This window comes from Anas acuta, chromosome 8 (assembly GCF_963932015.1).
Source record: "Anas acuta chromosome 8, bAnaAcu1.1, whole genome shotgun sequence".
Lineage (NCBI taxonomy): Eukaryota > Metazoa > Chordata > Aves > Anseriformes > Anatidae > Anas > Anas acuta.
The window spans coordinates 15,082,862-15,100,595 of record NC_088986.1 but is presented as its reverse complement, the minus strand read 5'-3'; the positions used below and the strand labels follow the sequence as shown (position 1 = coordinate 15,100,595).

The 17,734-nt window shown below is 41.7% G+C and overlaps 1 protein-coding gene across 4 annotated transcripts; it reads left to right on the top strand.

Annotated features, from left to right (window-relative positions):
* The first annotated feature begins 564 nt into the window (after positions 1–564).
* MCOLN3 (mucolipin TRP cation channel 3) lies at positions 565–15,677 on the top strand. Of its 4 annotated transcripts, none has more exons than XM_068690639.1 (14): positions 565–724; positions 1,631–1,860; positions 3,646–3,813; positions 5,121–5,274; positions 5,747–5,831; positions 5,912–6,008; positions 6,622–6,721; positions 8,723–8,835; positions 8,908–9,057; positions 10,996–11,097; positions 11,209–11,331; positions 11,963–12,169; positions 12,456–12,585; positions 14,426–15,677. In XM_068690639.1, the coding sequence occupies exons 2-14, from the start codon at positions 1,633–1,635 to the stop codon at positions 14,443–14,445; spliced, it is 1,677 nt and encodes a 558-aa protein (XP_068546740.1). In that variant the 5' UTR covers positions 565–724; positions 1,631–1,632; the 3' UTR covers positions 14,446–15,677. The 4 variants fall into 4 exon arrangements, with proteins under 4 accessions (XP_068546740.1, XP_068546743.1, XP_068546742.1 ...); XM_068690641.1 differs by lacking the exon at positions 565–724 and adding an exon at positions 898–1,321; XM_068690640.1 differs by lacking the exon at positions 565–724 and adding an exon at positions 1,367–1,550.
* Positions 15,678–17,734: the final 2,057 nt, after the last annotated feature.

Below are 17,734 nucleotides of genomic sequence, written 5' to 3'. Positions count from 1 at the left end.
GCTTCGGTCTGTCAACATTTGGGAACCCGCTAAAAATACCATCTTATGACCCAGCCTCCACGTAGGTTCTTGTACAAAATACACATGCAGCCTGGTCCCCACAGCAGTGCCAGCTGCCGGGAGGCGCACCGCGCGCTGCTCTGCCCTACGGCGCTAACGCTGCATGGAACGCCTAAACTTGCGTTACACAGCGCTCGTACGTACTGGGACACGGCTTCTGTACGGGTGTTGCGGGGAGCAGAGCCGGCGTTTGTGCCTCTGGTTTAGTTACGTCCCGTACACGCGCACAGCGGGGCCCCGCGCCGCCCCGCGCCCCCTCACAGGGCGCCTCAGGGCGCCTCAGCCCCCCGCCCGCCCGCCGCTACCTGCGCGGCCCGGCCCCGCCGCGTCCCTGGCGTCCCGCGGTTGTCACGGCAACGGGGCGGGGCAGGATCGACGCTCCCAGCGGCCAATCAGTGCTCCGCCTCCGCGGGACGAAGTCGCTATTGGTTATTCCGCGCGGCCGGCTAGAAAAACTACGCGTCCCACCATGCCGTGCGCGCAACGGCTCGCTGCCGGCGGGGCGAGCGGGGAGCAGAGCATCATGGGGGCTGTAGTAGGCGACCGCTCCGCGCTGCCGGCTCCGCGGGCAGGGCGCTGCCGTGCCGGTCCCCGCTGCCCGTGCCGCCCGGCCGCCCGCCGCCATCAGGGCGCTGCAGCGCTGGGACCGGCTGCGTGCAGCGAGGTGACGGCAGCCCGCGGGCCGCATCCCTGGGCGGGGGGGCGGGGGCGGGAGCGGGGGCGGCTGCGCTCGGGGCCGGTGCGTGCCCCCCGGGGGTGCCGAGCGGCGGGGGGCTCTCGGGGCGTGCCGGGGGGACGCGTGTGCTGGGACAGGGCGGGGGCAGCGGGGGCAGCCGTGCCCCGGGGGGTTTGCCGGGGGGTGATTTCTGTCTGAGTTACGTAGGAAACTTTTATTAAGCGAATTGAAGAAAGAAGCCGAATCCGGCACGTCTGTAGGTTTATTCGTGACCCGGGCTGCCTGCGGTGTGCTTGCTGCCAGCAGCCTTCCTCTGGGCGGAGCGGCCCTGGCTGCCTGCTGACAGCCCGCAGCGTCTGTCAGGCGCTTGGGACGCAGGGAGCGGTGCTCCCGGGGGGCTCTGCCCGCCGCTGCCTCAGTGCTCGTCCAGCCCTGCCTCTGCCCCGCCGCTGCTCGCCGCCCCGAGGTCCCGCGGTGCCCGTGCCGACAGCGGCGGGCTCGGGGCCGGGGAGGAGGCACCGACGGGGCAGGTCGGTCCCCAGGGAGTGCTGCCCGAGGCCTCGGGGCTCTGCCGGGCAGAAGGAAGTGAGTCAGGGCGCCCTGCAGGCGTGGTGTTGGTGCTGGGAAGAGGTTTTCCACAAGTGACTTTATAATTCCCCGGGGCAGAAATTCCATTGCTAAATAGGTGCTCTGAGCTCCGGGCTGTGAGGCTGCCGGTATGGGCTCTGTAGAGCACTGCACCGTGACGGGTTGGGTCCCCCGTTCAGGGTGACGTGCAGGTGCCTTCACGGAAGACAAACACCTCGGAACCCAGGTCCTCAGTGCAGACCAGCCTGATGCTGCTGTATTCCTGCTTGCATCTTTTCCAACTGCTGTGCACCTTTGTCATTTCAGAAATGGAAAATCCTGAAGTGGCCATAAGCAGCTGCATTGCTTATGATGATGAAGGGCTCTGCAGTTACAAACAACACCCGTCAGCATCACAGGAGCTGCTGGTGGAAGACCAGCTCAGAAGGAAGTTGAAGTTCTTCTTTATGAACCCGTGTGAAAAATTCTGGGCTCGGGGCAGGAAGCCTTGGAAATTTGGGATTCAGCTACTCAAAATAGCAATGGTTACTATTCAGGTGAGTAAGTATGGAAGCAGGGACTCTTCTTAGTCCAGGGGAATTCAAAAGGGGGGTGTAGATGACAGATGCTTTTCTTGGTCTGGTGTGGAGACTGGGAGAGGATAAACTGCAAAACTGTCTTAGTTACATACATGTAGCTTACATCTCAGGATCTCATTAGGCATATTTTTTTCTTAAACTGTTGACTGAAAAAGCTTTACTGAGAGTGGATATGAAAGGAACCATCTTCAAGGGCTTTCTTCTTTTTCCCCTTTTCCACTTCCTCTCCTTCTTTGAAGGATGGCATCCTTACATGTCTATTACCCCCAGTACCATTTTCACTGTGTGTGTGTGTGGCTAGGAGAAGGAACAGTGGCGTGCATTACAATAGTGAAATTGATACCTGTTTTGTGCCCATAGCTTGTGCCTTGCATGTGGTATACAAACGCTTGTATCCAATAAAGCAAAAATTCTGCCCCATTCTTCTTCTCACCCAGCCTTGCACAGCAGATTTCTTGTAACAAAGTTATCTGTTCCTGAGATGCAATGGTTTTCTCAGAGCAACCTGGGTAGAGAGTTAGGAAGTTTTCCGTGTAACATTTCTAATTCCTTGGGTGATCATCCTTCAGGGTTGCCCACGTGATTTACACTCATGGCGGTATTAGTATGAAAATACAAGTATGGAGAAGAATACTTTCCACAGTTACCTGAAAGATGGGAAAAACTATAGGAACAGTAGTTTTTTTACTACTCATCTAGAAGTATGTTTGTATTCCCCACTTTGTGCTTTAGTTTCAAATATATCCTCATCCTCTGATGATCATTTGTCCCATTTTGCAATTAGAAATAAAATTTGATGGTTCAAGAACCTAAATAAGAAAGAAACTAATGGTAATTTACCCTAGACTTTTCAGAGAAAATCTGCCAATAGGTAATTAAATCTTAGTGCTGTTGATTAGCCAATGTATTTGTCTGTGCCTTGAATACCAAGCTTGCTCACAGACTATTTTAGTGTCTCTGTAATTGAGTTATCCTTATCAAAAAGTATATACACAGTTTGCATCATGGCCATAAAGCTAATCTACAGACTGTTGATTCAGACTTAATCTCTGATGAGTTTCTTCACAATAGTTCCAACACTAGGTATGAAACAATAGTCACTAAAGAGAATTGTGAGCTCCTGCAAACAATAGAGCACGTCTTTTCGGAAACCTTTCCCAGCCTGGATGTTAGCTAGCAGGGTTTTATGCTAACTCTTCATGAACTGATGCAGTATCATTTTTTGACGGCTTTGAAGGTTATCCTATTACAAGCACAGTTTTCATCAATTACTGTCAAAGCACCTTCTACCCAAACCTGAGGGAGAGATGTTTGCTTTCTTTTGACTTGTCCTCAGTTTGCCTTTTCTGCACTGGAGTCAGGACTTCCAAGGTGGGTCTGGTTATGTCCAGTCCTGCCTTTTGGCTGAGAAACACTGATATTCCTCAAGGCAAGTTATATTAATGTCAGGCTGAACTAAGAAATCACACGTAATAGTATAGGGGTAGCTTGAATTTGGGTTGGTATACTGTTCTTTGTGCAAATGTGAGTCCTTAGCCAAGACACTGGTAACCATGTTAAAAGAACACTCTTGAAAGCCATTATTTCCTTATAGCCAGACTTGACCAGCTGCAAAATGGAGTAGCCTGCATGTAAGTGCTGTGTTTACCAGCATGATGAGAGTAGCTGTTTGTAGGACAGGATTTATCTACTAGTCCAGAAGCCAAATTTGCCTTTAAACAGGAAATACAAATGTCTTTTCAGCTTGTGCTTTTTGGACTGAGCAATCAAATGGTGGTTGCCTTCAAAGAAGAGAACACTGTTGCATTCAAACATCTCTTCTTGAAAGGGTACATGGACAGAACAGATGACACCTATGCTGTTTACACACAGACAGATGTCTATGACCAGATATTCTTTGCAATTAACCAGGTAAGGGTTGTCACTGCAATGTATACAATATACATGCTTTTGTATATATTTGTATATATTTTTATATTTGTATATATTTTTATACCTGTGTGCCTTTTCTTCTTCCTCCTTCCCTGATGTCTGAGATTGCATGTGTGCACCTGTTACTTAGCACTCAAATATTGACTTGTTCAGGGTTTTTTTGAAAGAGGGGAAGATTTGTGTCCCATCTATCAAATGCAAATTAAGATGTGACATACATATGGTAAAGTGTTTTGAGTTAATGTTGCCCTGGAAACCTACTTTTCATGGAAAGATGAGGACCCAAACACTGCTCTTCCTCTGTTTACAGGCGCTTTATGATGAGGTAACAAATTTTAATTGCTGAATATCAAAGGTTTTTTACTGGGTGGCAGACTCCCCTGCTAGATTTCCCTAAATACTTTGCCTTAAATCTGCCACTTCTTTCCTAATGGATTCAATAACTGCTTTTTGGAAAAAAAAATATATTGTAGACACACATTTTTTTTATTGTTTGGAGAAATACCTGCTTTCCAGCTATCACTGAATGTGAGGCAAACTCAAAAGACTGGTTTCAGTCTGGAAACCTGCAAAGCAGTTGGGATGGGATGATTGCTTTTCTGCTTTCCCTGCCCTGTGGGCATGATTGCTGCATGGGGGACTGAAGCCTCCAGACTGGGATTAAGCTAACAAGGAGTTAAATGAAAACGGATTAATGGAAGACTAGGAAAAAACCGAAGAAACTTTGATCTTGCTGCTCTTCCTATATTAGAAGTCTTTAAGAAATCAACTGGTACAATATTAGTTGAATATAGTTAACACTGAGTAAGCCATTTCTGGAATGAACTGGTGGAGAAATCCATTGATTTGTCAAGAAGAGAAACAGACTGTAAAAAGAGCTAATCAGTATATTAATTCTGCACTCAATGCACTCCTTGGGTTTGAGCCAGAGTGCTTTGCAAACAGTGAATTAAACTTTCTAATAAGGACTGTAAGGAGAAAACAATACAAAGCAAAAAGGCATTTAGACCCAAATTCTACACTTCTTGCTTTTGTCAGATTCCTTCAGGTATTTGAGGACTGAGCTGTAGCGTGGTGTACATTGCCAAGTTCTTTAGGTAACGTTTTAAATACGAAGACGGGTTATGGCACAGATCCAAACATTTGTGATTTTTGCTTGTTTTGTTGTTTGTTTGTTTGTTATTTTTGTTTTGTTTTGTTTTTGTTGTTGTTTCTTTTTCTTTGTTTGTTTAAGAGACAAATAGTTTTGGTGCAACCTGACTTGTTTTGTCTGTTCTGAACTTTAGTACTTACAGCTGCCCAATATCTCTGTTGGAAACCACGCTTATGAGAAGAGGGGAGCAGAAGAGACAGCCCTGGCTGTATGTCAGCAGTTCTACAAGCGAGGAACCATCTGTCCTGGAAATGACACCTTTGACATAGACCCGGAGATTGTGACTGGTAATGGATCTCATCTATTGTATTGTTTCTCTGGGAGAAGGGAGCCTATATTTACATGGTAAATTCTTAATGAACATCCAGTACTATGTTGTCTATTCAAATGATGTGTACTGAAGTTAGCACCAGCCAAAACCCACAAGAAAAATACTGTGTAACTAATCTCACTTCCAGAAAAACTGTCCTTTATAACTATTGCCACAAAAAAAGGGGTGCTGTTATGATGACCATCTAATACAAGTATTTGAGGCTAATTTCAGGAGCCTTCCCAATGAATTCATGCTCAATGTGTTGGCTGGTGTTCAGCAAGCCAACGTATTTGTACCCTAGCCTCCAAAACAACTCATCACTTAAGCATGCTATCTTGGCTACTGTAGCCAACTGCTCTTTACAGCCTTCGGAATGGGAAAGGCAGATTACAGCTAAAGAGCATGATAACCCATGAGATTTTTTTGTGAGTACTTATCTATTGCAGACTGCTTGTACATTGAGCCGATGACGCCTTTAGACAACAGAACAGTGGGAAAGCACAATTTGAATTTCACTCTGGATTTCCACAGGTGAGGAGGAGTAAGTACTTCCCACATTGGTGTATTTGTGTGTTTCCCCTGCAAAAGGCTAATGCGAGACTCTGTTCCAGGCTAGTGGCAGTGCAGCTCATGTTCAATCTGAAGGCAATCAACCTCCAGACTGTTCGTCACCACGAGCTCCCTGACTGTTACGATTTCACTCTGACGGTACGTGGGAGCCTGCCGTGCATCTTTCAGTTTGAAATGAGAATCCATTCTTGCTGATTTACTATACACAGCACAGATATTTCTGAGCTGTGTTGGGCACCATTCAGTGGTCCCCACCAGTGTCTGGATTACTCTGCCTTGAGTTGGTACCCTGTAAACCACCATCAGGTGTGATTGTAGAAGGTTAAGCTTTGAGTACTCCTGATGCAGTCCTCACACACTTGTTCAGTTTTCTGCTTTTTGTACTCTAATCCATCTGAAGTATGGGAAAGCACAAATCTCTCCTCTTTAGAGAGGTGCTTCTAGGAATGTGGATGTTTTTTTTCCTATTTTGGATATAGGGGGCTGTAGTTTAAAAGAATTTCACCTATATTTCAGTATCTAGTTGATCAACCAATTTGTGGCAGATATTTGCTTCACTAGATGTCTTTCATTTTGACCATGTTTATCTGAATAAACAAAAATTACTGTAAGCTTAAACAAGTTTCATAACTTCTGCCCTAGCAGAATTATTCTGCATCATTATGCAATCTTAGCAGTACAGTATGCTGTATATTTATGGTTTTACTTTAAGAAGACATGTGCTTTAAATTAATTTATTTTGTTAATACAGATACTGTTCGATAATAAAGCACATAGTGGAAGAATTAAAATAAGTCTAGACAACGACATAGAGATCAGGGAATGTAAAGACTGGCATGTTTCTGGATCAAGTAAGTGACATAAATGTGATCTAATTTTCATGCTAAACTTTCATCATACTAACATAATGTTCATTAACCTTTTAATGTATTTAAAGATGATGCACTATGGACATACATTATCTAGGGGATACACTTGAAATTCTGATTTTTTTCCTAAAGAATTGTTCTTCTTAAACTCTTGAAGTGAAGTCTTGGAACCTAGCCACATCATTACTTTTCTTAACAGCTCTCAAACCTTGTACCACTGATGCTGTTAAACTTTTTCCATCCTTCTTGTTTTGGCTACTGAGCTTAAGCCACTCGCTGGTTAAGGCAGGGTTTTGCAGTATTGCTGTAGCACTGGGCGACAGAAGGACATGTGATAGTGGTGGAAAGTTGAAACTGATTCACTCTTATTTCAGGACTTAACACCGGGCAGATAAGGAAGCATTGTTGCTAAGGGCTGCTAGAGTGCAAGGGCTAGAAACGCTTCTGATTGCTGTTTAAATGATCTTTGGTGTGTATTTGAGTGTAACTGAGATGCATGGTATGGTTAAATATCTGTTTTAGATAATTACTGACAAGAACACCCTTTGTTGTCACCTACTGTCTCCAGTCCAAACTTTGCCTGAGATCTTTTAAGATTAGAGGAAGTAATCTCTTTGAATGCCAGAAGCTTTCCAGGACTCCAAATTTCACTTGGTTTTCAATTTTTTGCTGATGTAAGCAATATGATGAAAGAAGTCCATTTTTATATTTGGCGTTTTCTCTTATGCTGTGCCTACATTAGGAAATTCCATTATGAACAGCTAATAGTAAGAAATGAGTGTTTTGTTTGATTTTTAAGATCCAGACTGGAATTAATTTTGCAAATTTATTGAAATGCATCACAGAGGACAAGACATACCACTTAAGCAAACACACGTTCTGCTAAACAGTCTTTATCAACTGGCTTCGCTAGATGCTGTGTTATAAATGCACACCAGATGGCATACTACTGCAAACAGATTGCCTGTGCAGCAGTAGAAGGTTCTGATACCAGGCTTCTACAATAATCCATATTTCACATTTATGTAGATTGCCTATGTTACAGTTTTCAAAACCATCTCCGGAGGTACCCTATATTAATTTTTGATAGTCAAGGAAAAATACAAAGGCAGCAATGGCAAATGGATAATAACAAGCTGCTGCTGTTCTGGACTAGACTGTAAAACCAACTTAAATGGCACCAGTACCTGTGTTAGTGGCTTTTGTATAAGCAAGAGGTAGGTAGGCAGGCTTTTTCTGGGTAGTTCTGCAGTTATCTTTGTGAAGCCAACTAGAACTTCAGCATTCCATTTTGGAGACTTGCTGCCTATTCTCAAAGCATTAGCATTATTTTGCTGCTTTTTTTTTTTCTTCCTCAAACAGTAATAGTTTCAGCATTAAAAATCTAATCCTTATACTAACTTGATCTATTTTCTTCTGTATGATAAGGATAGAAAGGAAAAAGATGCCTAATGGTAGTTCTGGTTCAAAATTTGACCTTATTTGAACTGATAAAGAATGAGATTTTTAGTAATAAAAGAGATAGAGATCTCACGTCCAGCTCAATGTTGGTCTTAGCTATGTGAGCAGCAGTGCAAATTATCTATATGGCTCTAGGACAGAAAAGCCATCTAACAGTCAAATACTGTTCTGGAAGAGAAGTTAAATATCTTTATGAAATTCCTAAGATTTTTTTTAGTCAAATGTTGTGGCTCCAGTGCTTGTAAAATGGACAACCCCCACTTTTGCAGCATTGTAAGATGCATTCACACTCTGATATGATACTTGATTATATGATATATGATTATGATATTAACTGAAGTGCTATCAGCAGTGCAAATATACTTGTGTCTCTCTTGAAAATGTTAGGCAAGCTTTTGTGGGGAAAATACTGAGATTTTTTTGTAATTGCCATGTAAATGTAAACATCAAAACTTGATCCTTACTTCAATATTCAAGATGAAATGCATATGATTATAAACACATGCATTTTTGTTCCTGCAGTACAAAAGAATACTCATTACATGATGATCTTCGATGCTTTTGTCATATTGACTTGTCTCACCTCATTGATCCTTTGCACGCGATCAGTGGTTAAAGGAATTCGACTCCAAAGGGTGGGTATAACTCTTCTTTTGGAAAATATTCATGTCTTGTGTACATCTAATTATCTTTTTCTGTTCCACTAGGAATTTGTAAGCTTTTTCCTATATTATTATAAGAAAGAAGTATCTTTCAGTGCTCAGATGGAATTTGTCAATGGGTGGTACATCCTGATTATAGTTAGTGATATCCTAACTATTGTTGGATCAACTCTCAAGATGGAAATACAAGCCAAGGTAAGATATTTGCACTGTTAGGTGGAAGCAATACTTGTTATTTCTATCCTAAGTAGGTTTCAATCTCTGAGGGCTCTAGGCTGGCTATCAGTTCTGACTGGTATGGAATTTTAAAACTTTGTCATCTCTTCCACGTTTTTAACTGAGGTGTGTTGTTTCCAAGTATCACTAGATATTATAATTCTATTTCTCTTTGCTCCTTTTGGATATCTGCAAGGAATAAAGTTAATTTCACCTCTTAAAGCTTAAGACTGTTGTCTTCCTCTCTTTACCATTTAGGACCAGTTATACTTTTTTTTTTTTTTTTTTGCTTTGTTTTGTTTTTATTTTGTTTTAGATTTAGCATTTAACTTTCTGTTCCCTATTTAACAAGCACTTAAGTGGCGTAGGGACTCTCCTTAAGCATCACATTGCTGCTTTCCCATCTTCTGCTTTCCATCATGTACATAACAGTCACAGCCTGGTTTTAGGCCTTCAATTTCTAAAATAACCTTGCTGTAGAAAAAAATATATATTTGATAATACATTTTTTTTTTTTTTTAACATCGGGGAACAAAAATTGCAATATGCTGTCCTGAAACACCTTAATATTCAGATAATGTTGTTCTTCACCGAATTGGTAACAGACTTTTGAAACATCATTGCAACACAACAGACTTTGGACAGTAGTGATAAAAGAACAGTGCTGAAATCCATCTGGTGACAGCTTCACTGTCATAAACACCCTGCACAAATTGCTTTGTCTTACCTTTGGAGATGTACACTTCTTTATTAGAAGTAGAAAGAAGCTAAGGGGAAGTTAGTTACAATAAAAGAGAGGTCTATCCCTCTTGGGGAAAAGCAAAGACAGGAACAAGACTGAAGTAAGATCCTGTGTTTAGCATTCCTGTATCTCATAAGTATAAATACATATATTTATATATGTATATTTTCTAAGGCAGTATTTTACTTAAATTGTTATCTACAGGTACATTTCACTTTCTTTTACAAGCCGTGTGGGTCACAATAACAAGATCTTTTTCCATGTTACTGCATGAAAGTTAATGGCTGAATAAGTAACAAGTTTACATTAAAGTAGTCCATATTTGCTTTTTATCAAGCTGTAAGTGAGTTATGCAAATATGCAAGATTAGTCAGCTGTAAGAGGAATAAAAACAGAAAATAGTGGAAGCTTCTTATTCAAGTAAGCTGTCCAGATGTGAGCATTCCAGAGAAGAGTTGCAGTTCAGGGAACAGAGTATCAGCTCACTTGGATGAAAATGAGCCAGTATGTATAGGTGGAAAGAAAAACAGCCAAGTGCCAATAAAATATAAATGAAGCTCTGGTTAGAATTAATGTAAAGCTAATTATTCTTCTCACTGTAACTTCCTACACCTTGCAGGTCCTTGCTATATATCAGGATCCTCCTTATTATTTATCTAAACTCTGCTGACAAGTCATGATATATATATGTATATATATATATTTTTTTACAATGCTTTGCCAGCATGCTGGAAGAACTGTTTTTGCTCTGCAGCTCTAAAATCATGTCTACACTGTATGTTGGGATGTGGCTGAGAGATTCCCAAGCTGGTGCAGGGAATCTGCCAATGCAGTTGGCGTTGGAGAGCCGGGCATTGGTGAGGGGGTCTCTGCATCTGCAGTCCAGCTGTGCAGTTGGCCTTGCAAAAGAAACTTAGCTCATTGTCAGAATTTGTTTTGTAAACAGTCATATGTAAAGGAATGTGAAATGAGTAACACTTGAAAGTTCCCTTGATCTTTGGTGGCACTGCTGTATATTGCCCCAAACAAACTTCTAATGGGAGAGATTTCCAAGGAAAACAATGCTCCTTATCAGATCTTTGTAGTAATGAGAGCCACAATTTAGAGCCTGTCAGTTGTTATAATATTTTATTCTGTTTTGTTTTATTTTTGTCGATGTTGTTTTTTTCCTTTAGAGTCTGACAAGTTACGATGTGTGTAGCATACTCCTAGGAACATCCACTATGCTTGTGTGGCTTGGAGTCATTCGCTACCTAGGTTTCTTTCAGAAGTATAATGTAAGGATCTCCTGAGATCTTCGTGCTGTTGGTATTTATTCTGTTTGTTGCTATAAGACAACTGGGAGAAATAGCTGGTTGAATTCTTACTGTTTGTATTGCTTTCTGCAGCTTCTCATTCTAACACTGCGAGCAGCTTTACCCAACGTAATGAGGTTCTGCTGTTGTGCTGCTATGATCTATCTGGGCTATTGTTTCTGTGGATGGATTGTACTGGGGCCATACCACGTGAAGGTAACATACTCCATGTGAAAAAGACAACTTGAGTAATAGAATGGATTCCATATAAATGAGAGTTTACTACTGTTGTCTTCTAAGTTTCCATGTCAAGGCTTTTCTAATATAAGAATAGTGCATGTGTCAACATGCACTATTAATAGTCAACATGATACTGCTAATAGTCAACATGATACTGCTCTGCTTGAGGAGCCTGACTGTCATGACACAGTCAGACTTTCCTCTGGTTGTGAAAGCTCTGAGTCAGGAGTGGAAGCTGCTCTGACTCCCAGTCATATGCTGGGAGTCCTGCCTGGTGTTCTGAGAAACAGTTTTCATCTTGCAGAACTCTGATGTCAGACTAAAGCTTTGGAGATGTTATCCTTATCCCTTTTAAAAGTGAAATTGCCTTATCAACTCTAGAAAGTGTTCACAGGAGAATGAATCGAGTCTGCATGGGTATAGGAGGTGACAAACTTTGCTCATTCCTCTGATGTTTTACTGTTAGCACTGCGCGTTGTCATACTGTGGGCATACAAAGAGATCAGAGAAGCCAGTCAACAGTTATATATCTCCTTCGTAGTATGTACAGGCTTTGGCCCCAAACAAAGTGGCAATGGATGTCCTTGTCTTTTTCCCTCCTCTCTAGTTCCGTTCTCTGAACACAGTTTCTGAATGCCTTTTTTCATTGATAAATGGAGATGACATGTTTGCCACCTTTGCAAAAATGCAGCAGAAAAGCTACTTGGTTTGGTTATTCAGTAGGATCTACCTCTATTCCTTCATCAGTCTGTTCATCTACATGGTTTTAAGTCTTTTCATTGCGCTCATTACAGATACGTATGAAACTATCAAGGTAAGCACGAACTCCTACTCTTTGTTTGGAATAAAAAGGCAAGATCGGTGTTATGCAGGCTCTCATTTCCCTTGATATTTTGACTTGCAGTGCATGACATTTTTAGGAATGAATATAATGGCTAATTTTGAGGGCATAGGGTGATTACAAGAGACTTCTATTTTTCTGTACTCTGGTTTTCTTACCTACAAGCTATTGCATGTTTTATTGTATGTTTTTGTTGTTTTGCTTTAGGCTATTGTATGTTTTAGCCTTGTTAAAGTATTAACTAAATATCAATTTTTAGCACTACCAACAAGATGGCTTTCCAGAGACAGAACTTCAGCGTTTTATATCGCAGTGCAAAGACTTACCAAACTCTGGCAGGTACAGGTTAGAAGAGGAGAGTTCTGCGTCTCTATTTTGTTGTTGCAACAGTAAGTACCTAACTTAAAATTATACATTAATGTATGTGCAAAAGCAACACACCACAAAAGATCCCTGATATAATGTTCATGAATTGTAATTAATTTCTGGGGAGCAAGGGGAAAAAAACAAACACAAAAATCAGAAACTATTTGTTATGCTGTATGGAACATTTGAATGAAATGTCTGCATCCACTAAACTTTCTTAGGAGAGGTGAGGAAAATTTTAAATTAAGAATCTCTTAATATACAAAAAATGGTACAAAAAGTTAGAAAAAACAGGGTTCCCAAGTTACTGTGTGTATGTATCATGTGCAAGCATTAACTCTTCCTGTACCCAGTGCAATAGTTGAGACTTACTGAAATCATTCCTGGTCTTCTTATCCACTTTTTAATGATACCTTATGCAGCAAGGTGTCTTAATTTAAATGTTAGCAGTTCTGAAACTTTTTGAAAAAATGAGCTTGCAAAGGGTTTAAGATAGCATGCACTTTGAGGTACTATCACAGCACTAGGAAAAGGATTGCCTAACTTCTACGGAGAGCGTAATGCTTCAGTTAAAGTTTTGTTTCTTTAGGAGTACAGACTGCAGGATATGTGGTTTATATTTAACCTGGCTGGCGGCAGCTCTGCATCTTGCTTGCTGAAGGGTCCCTTGGTACAGGAGCCATAAATACTTGCAGCTCGCTAAAAAGATCAAAGAAATTTGAAGCTCCTTGATGTGGGCTTTTCTGGTGCAATATATTGTTAATTGTCACTTATTTATGAAGGAGAGGAGATGGGAGCATATTTTGGAGCCAGGACAGAACAGAGCCTGCAGTGAGGCTGTCTAGAGCTGAGAACCCTTGTTCCAACTGATTGCCTGACTTGAGATGAAAGTGTGGGATGGAGCAGAGCAGGCCATCTTGCTCCTGGGGAAAGGGTGCTGGTGTTAATGATTCCTTTCCTGCACACACCTCTCAGTTTAATCAAGCAAGAAACCCAATATGAGGCAGGACAGGGTGGGGACATGGTACTTTTCCCACTGAGTTGGAGGACTCTAGAAAAGCTTTTGCAAATAAAAACCTGGTTGCTCTCAAGCAACTTATTCTTCGGGAGTATTGGGCAGTCCACAGAGCCCTGAATGTAGCCCTATTTCCTAAACGGATTCTTTAATTATTTATCATGGTGGCAAATGTTGTGATCCACATGTGCTCCTCATGCCATGCATGTTAGTGTTCCAAACCATTTTTTATCTGGAGGTGTTGTGGTTTAACCCTGGCGGGCAGCTCAGCACCACCCAGGCACGTGCTCACTCTGCCCAGCTGGTATATGGGAGAGAATCAGTAAAGGTGAAAGTGTGAGAACTGATGGGTTGAGATAAAGACAGTTTACTAGACAAAACAAAAGCTTCGCATGCAAGCCAAGCAAACCCAGGAATTCCTTCACTACTTCCCATCGGCAGGCAGGTGTCAGCCACTCCCAGGAAAGCAGGGCTCATCACGTGTAATGGTATCTTAGGAAGACAAATGTCATTGCTCCAAATGGACATTGCTCCTTCAGCTCAGTACTGTGGTCTTCTGGTTTTAATTGGAAACAAACGGTCCGTAGGAATAAACAAGTATCTCAGGTGGTAAAGGTTATATAGCTTATGTTCCTTAAATAGTCACATGGTCCTACACAACGCACGAAGCTCCTCTTAATTCTTTCACATGTTCAAAATGTTTTTGTTGTGGTTCATGGTAGTTTCTTATCAGCATATGTCAAATAACTAATTAGCTAGTTCAGATACCATTTTAAGGCTCCTTGTACAATGAAATTATAATTTTTATGCTTGCAGCTGACAACATTTTATTCCCCTCTCCTGTATAGGTCCCAGGGAACGTATCTGATGGTTTGTGGGAGCTTATCTTGGAGGCTTTGAAGCAGCACATGTTGCAAGAACTGAATAGTGGAGTCAGCAGAAAATGTTACACCTTAAGTCTGAGTGCTTTTCTCCATAAACAGCATAAGCCTGTGGCAGAAGCTTGTGGTAAACTTACAGCCTTTCTGATTAGGCACTCTCACTTCTAGTTCAGGTTTGTTTGTTTGTTTTTTTAGCTTTGTTCTATTTGTTTCCTCAGTCAAATAGTGCTGGACTGCAAAGGGCATTAACAAGCTGTCTGTGGTCAGACACTTGGCTAGATTGTACAAGGGACTAGGAAGGCAGGAACTTTAAACTGCAAGAAATGGTGCTGGACAACTGCGACTTTGAATACCGAGCTGGCCCTCAGTACTGCAGGCATTCTCTCTCACTCACTGAATGAACTAAGGCAGACTCTAGTGCCCTCAGCATTTTTGTTTATCTGCAGTCATAGTGAAAATAAACTCCACCTTTGAAATTTGGTGGAACTTGTTTCTGGAGACGTTACAGTGAATTGGTGCATAAGCCATTCAAATACGGCTGTGAGCACAAACCAAATACTTGTCTACAGAGAAGCGCCACACAACGTCAATGGCAGCCTCTTCTCAGGGAGGATACGACTGAAGTCAGAGGACAAGGGGAGAGGAGGGATGTAGACCATCTACATCCAGCTCCAGTAAGGGTCAGTTGCGGTCTTCAGCTTAGCAGTCTGCTTACCTTATGTTTTTAAAGGAAAATTCTGACAGAAGCACTTTCAAAGCATCTATTTTCTTAAGATGAGAACTTCCCTTGGTACACTGGTCTGCAAACCTGGAGTATAAACTAAGGTGAACACACAGACTCTGAGAGTCATCTCACCACACTATACAAACTGATGTTTCCTATCAACCTAATAACCTGGTACTGTCTGTGGCTGTCTGAAACATTAGATCTTACAGAATTTCAATTCTGGCAATTTGGATGATGTACTTTGCTCATTGTGATACCACTTAATGGATGCCTTATTTTCTATAGTCTATTCACTCTGGGAGCAGAGGAGAAAAACAAAGGGAAGCATATTTTAGATAACTTGCATTTGTAAGCAACAATTTAGTATGTGTGTGTGCAAATATGTAACGAAATTCTGTATGCTGTGCACCAATATGAAGGACACTAAACATATTTTGTCTCAATGTTTACATATTGTAAATGTGCTACAATAAACACTTGTGGTTGCAGTAAGTATTGGTTGTGTTACTATTCATTTCAAGAGTAAAAAATTAATGTTTTGCTGGGTTAGCATAGGAGCTTTTTTGCTTATTTTTTGGTTTTTAGTAACAATATGTAACTTCTGGCATGCAGCAATACATAGTGTGTGCAAACTTGTATTTCCTGCAGTCAGGCTAGTTCTTGTGGATCATGGTGAGCAGCTGGTCTCAGTTTGATCCTGATAACAGCTTTGCCTGTTTGTCATAAAAACAAATAAGCAACTGTTAAACCTTATACTAAGAATGTTTTTGTGTATTACATGAAGTTCAAATTCAGCAAAGGCAAACCAAATGCCATGCAGAGGCAGAACAGATTATTCAAGGTATCTAAAAGATTCCTGTACTGAGATACTTGCCCTCTAACAGCCACCTAAGACTGCAGACTCTTGAAGCAGTTTAAGGAAGTTAAAGGCATCCTTGCCTTGAAAAGCAAATATTAAGCAACTGTGTGTTCTGGTGACACATTAAACTCCTTATGGATCTTTGAAAACACGCAACATAATAATGTGCACATCGCTATTGTGTAAAGCAGTTTATATAAGGAATTCTGCATTTTAAAACCACTGAAATGCGGAAGGCTGGCTTCTTAGCAAGTTAAGAGAAAGCTAAATTTTAATAGAAAATGTGAGGCTTGCATTGAGAACAACACTCATTCAAAGTTTGTACCCAAAACAAAGCTGTCCCAATAGTTGTTTGTTTGTTTGTTTTTTCTCCCTGAATTAATAACTTGCTCAAAATGCAGATGCGTTTTGTAAACCAATATGGAATACTTTGTTTTCCATTACATTTATAAGGGAAGCAGTAGTCTAATTTCATTTAGAAGCAAGGCAGAGTGTATGCCTCATCTCTGTTAACTTACAAAATTGGCAACGGATTTCAGCAGAATTTGACAGCTTTGAAGTATCAAATTCTTGCCAAGTTTCATAGAAGTAGGGAGAGATCACGTTAATAGAAGCCTGCAGCATGAGAATAAGGCATAGAAAACTATAGTGAATGACACAAAAGCAGGACAAGATACTGTATACAGATTATTTTAATTCCTGGGAGGAGAAATCTTCTACTTGATTAGTTTCTGTTGTCTAAAGAGTAAACCTCATGGTGAAGTTTGTTCCACAGCAAGATTCCAGCTAGAGGCTTTAAGTACAGCCCTGTAGTTGTGCTGCAGCTAAATGGCAATCATTTGAGACACAGAGCACCACTGCAACACCAGGCTGTGTTAATGCTGCTTCTAATCTAGCACTGCTGATAGCTGTGTGGGTTGGGGGAGGCAAGACGCAATGCAACTTCCATTTAGACAATGATGGGAAAGGCCACAGTGTGAAGCCAGAAAAGAAGGGTTATCTGAAATTAGGAGACAGCTATGTGAAGCAGTGGGTAGGCTGGGGTGGGAGGAAAAGGAGGGACAAACTGCTCAGAAGGTTAGCAGAGCAATACTTGCATGTTTCTGGCTAGGGGTACAGGCTAGCATATGAGAGAAAGAGCAGTACGTTGAAGGGTTACTGGCTGACACCTGCTCAAATTGTCCAGTTGTGGTACAAACAAATGCTCTTTGTATTATATATCTGTTTATTTATTTATTAAGAGAAAGATGCTCAAATGTTTATTTTTCTCTGTGGTAGTGGTGCTGCCAATCCAAGTGTTTGCTGTTCAGATTTATGACCTGCTCAGTTGCTGGTGTTCAGGACCCTCCTGTGCCAGAGCACTTGGCTCACCTGAGAAGCAGCCAGGCGGTTCCGTGCTTTCTGGTCTGCTGGCTGCAACCAAGACAAAGGGCAGCTCTGCCAGGAGCCCCACAGCTGCTGCCGTTGCATGTGATGAGGCTTTTTACTCTTATTTCTTGTCAACGTATGATGTGCTGACTATAGCCTTGTAGAGACAACGATCTCAGTTAAAAAAAAAAAGTCTTGACCTCAGTATCAGTGACCTCAACATCAACAACACTAGTGCCACATGTAAAGCTGCATCCTGGAGACATCGCTATCTTCATGCCAATACAGCCACCAGGCAGGCACAGATAGCACTGTGAAGTGT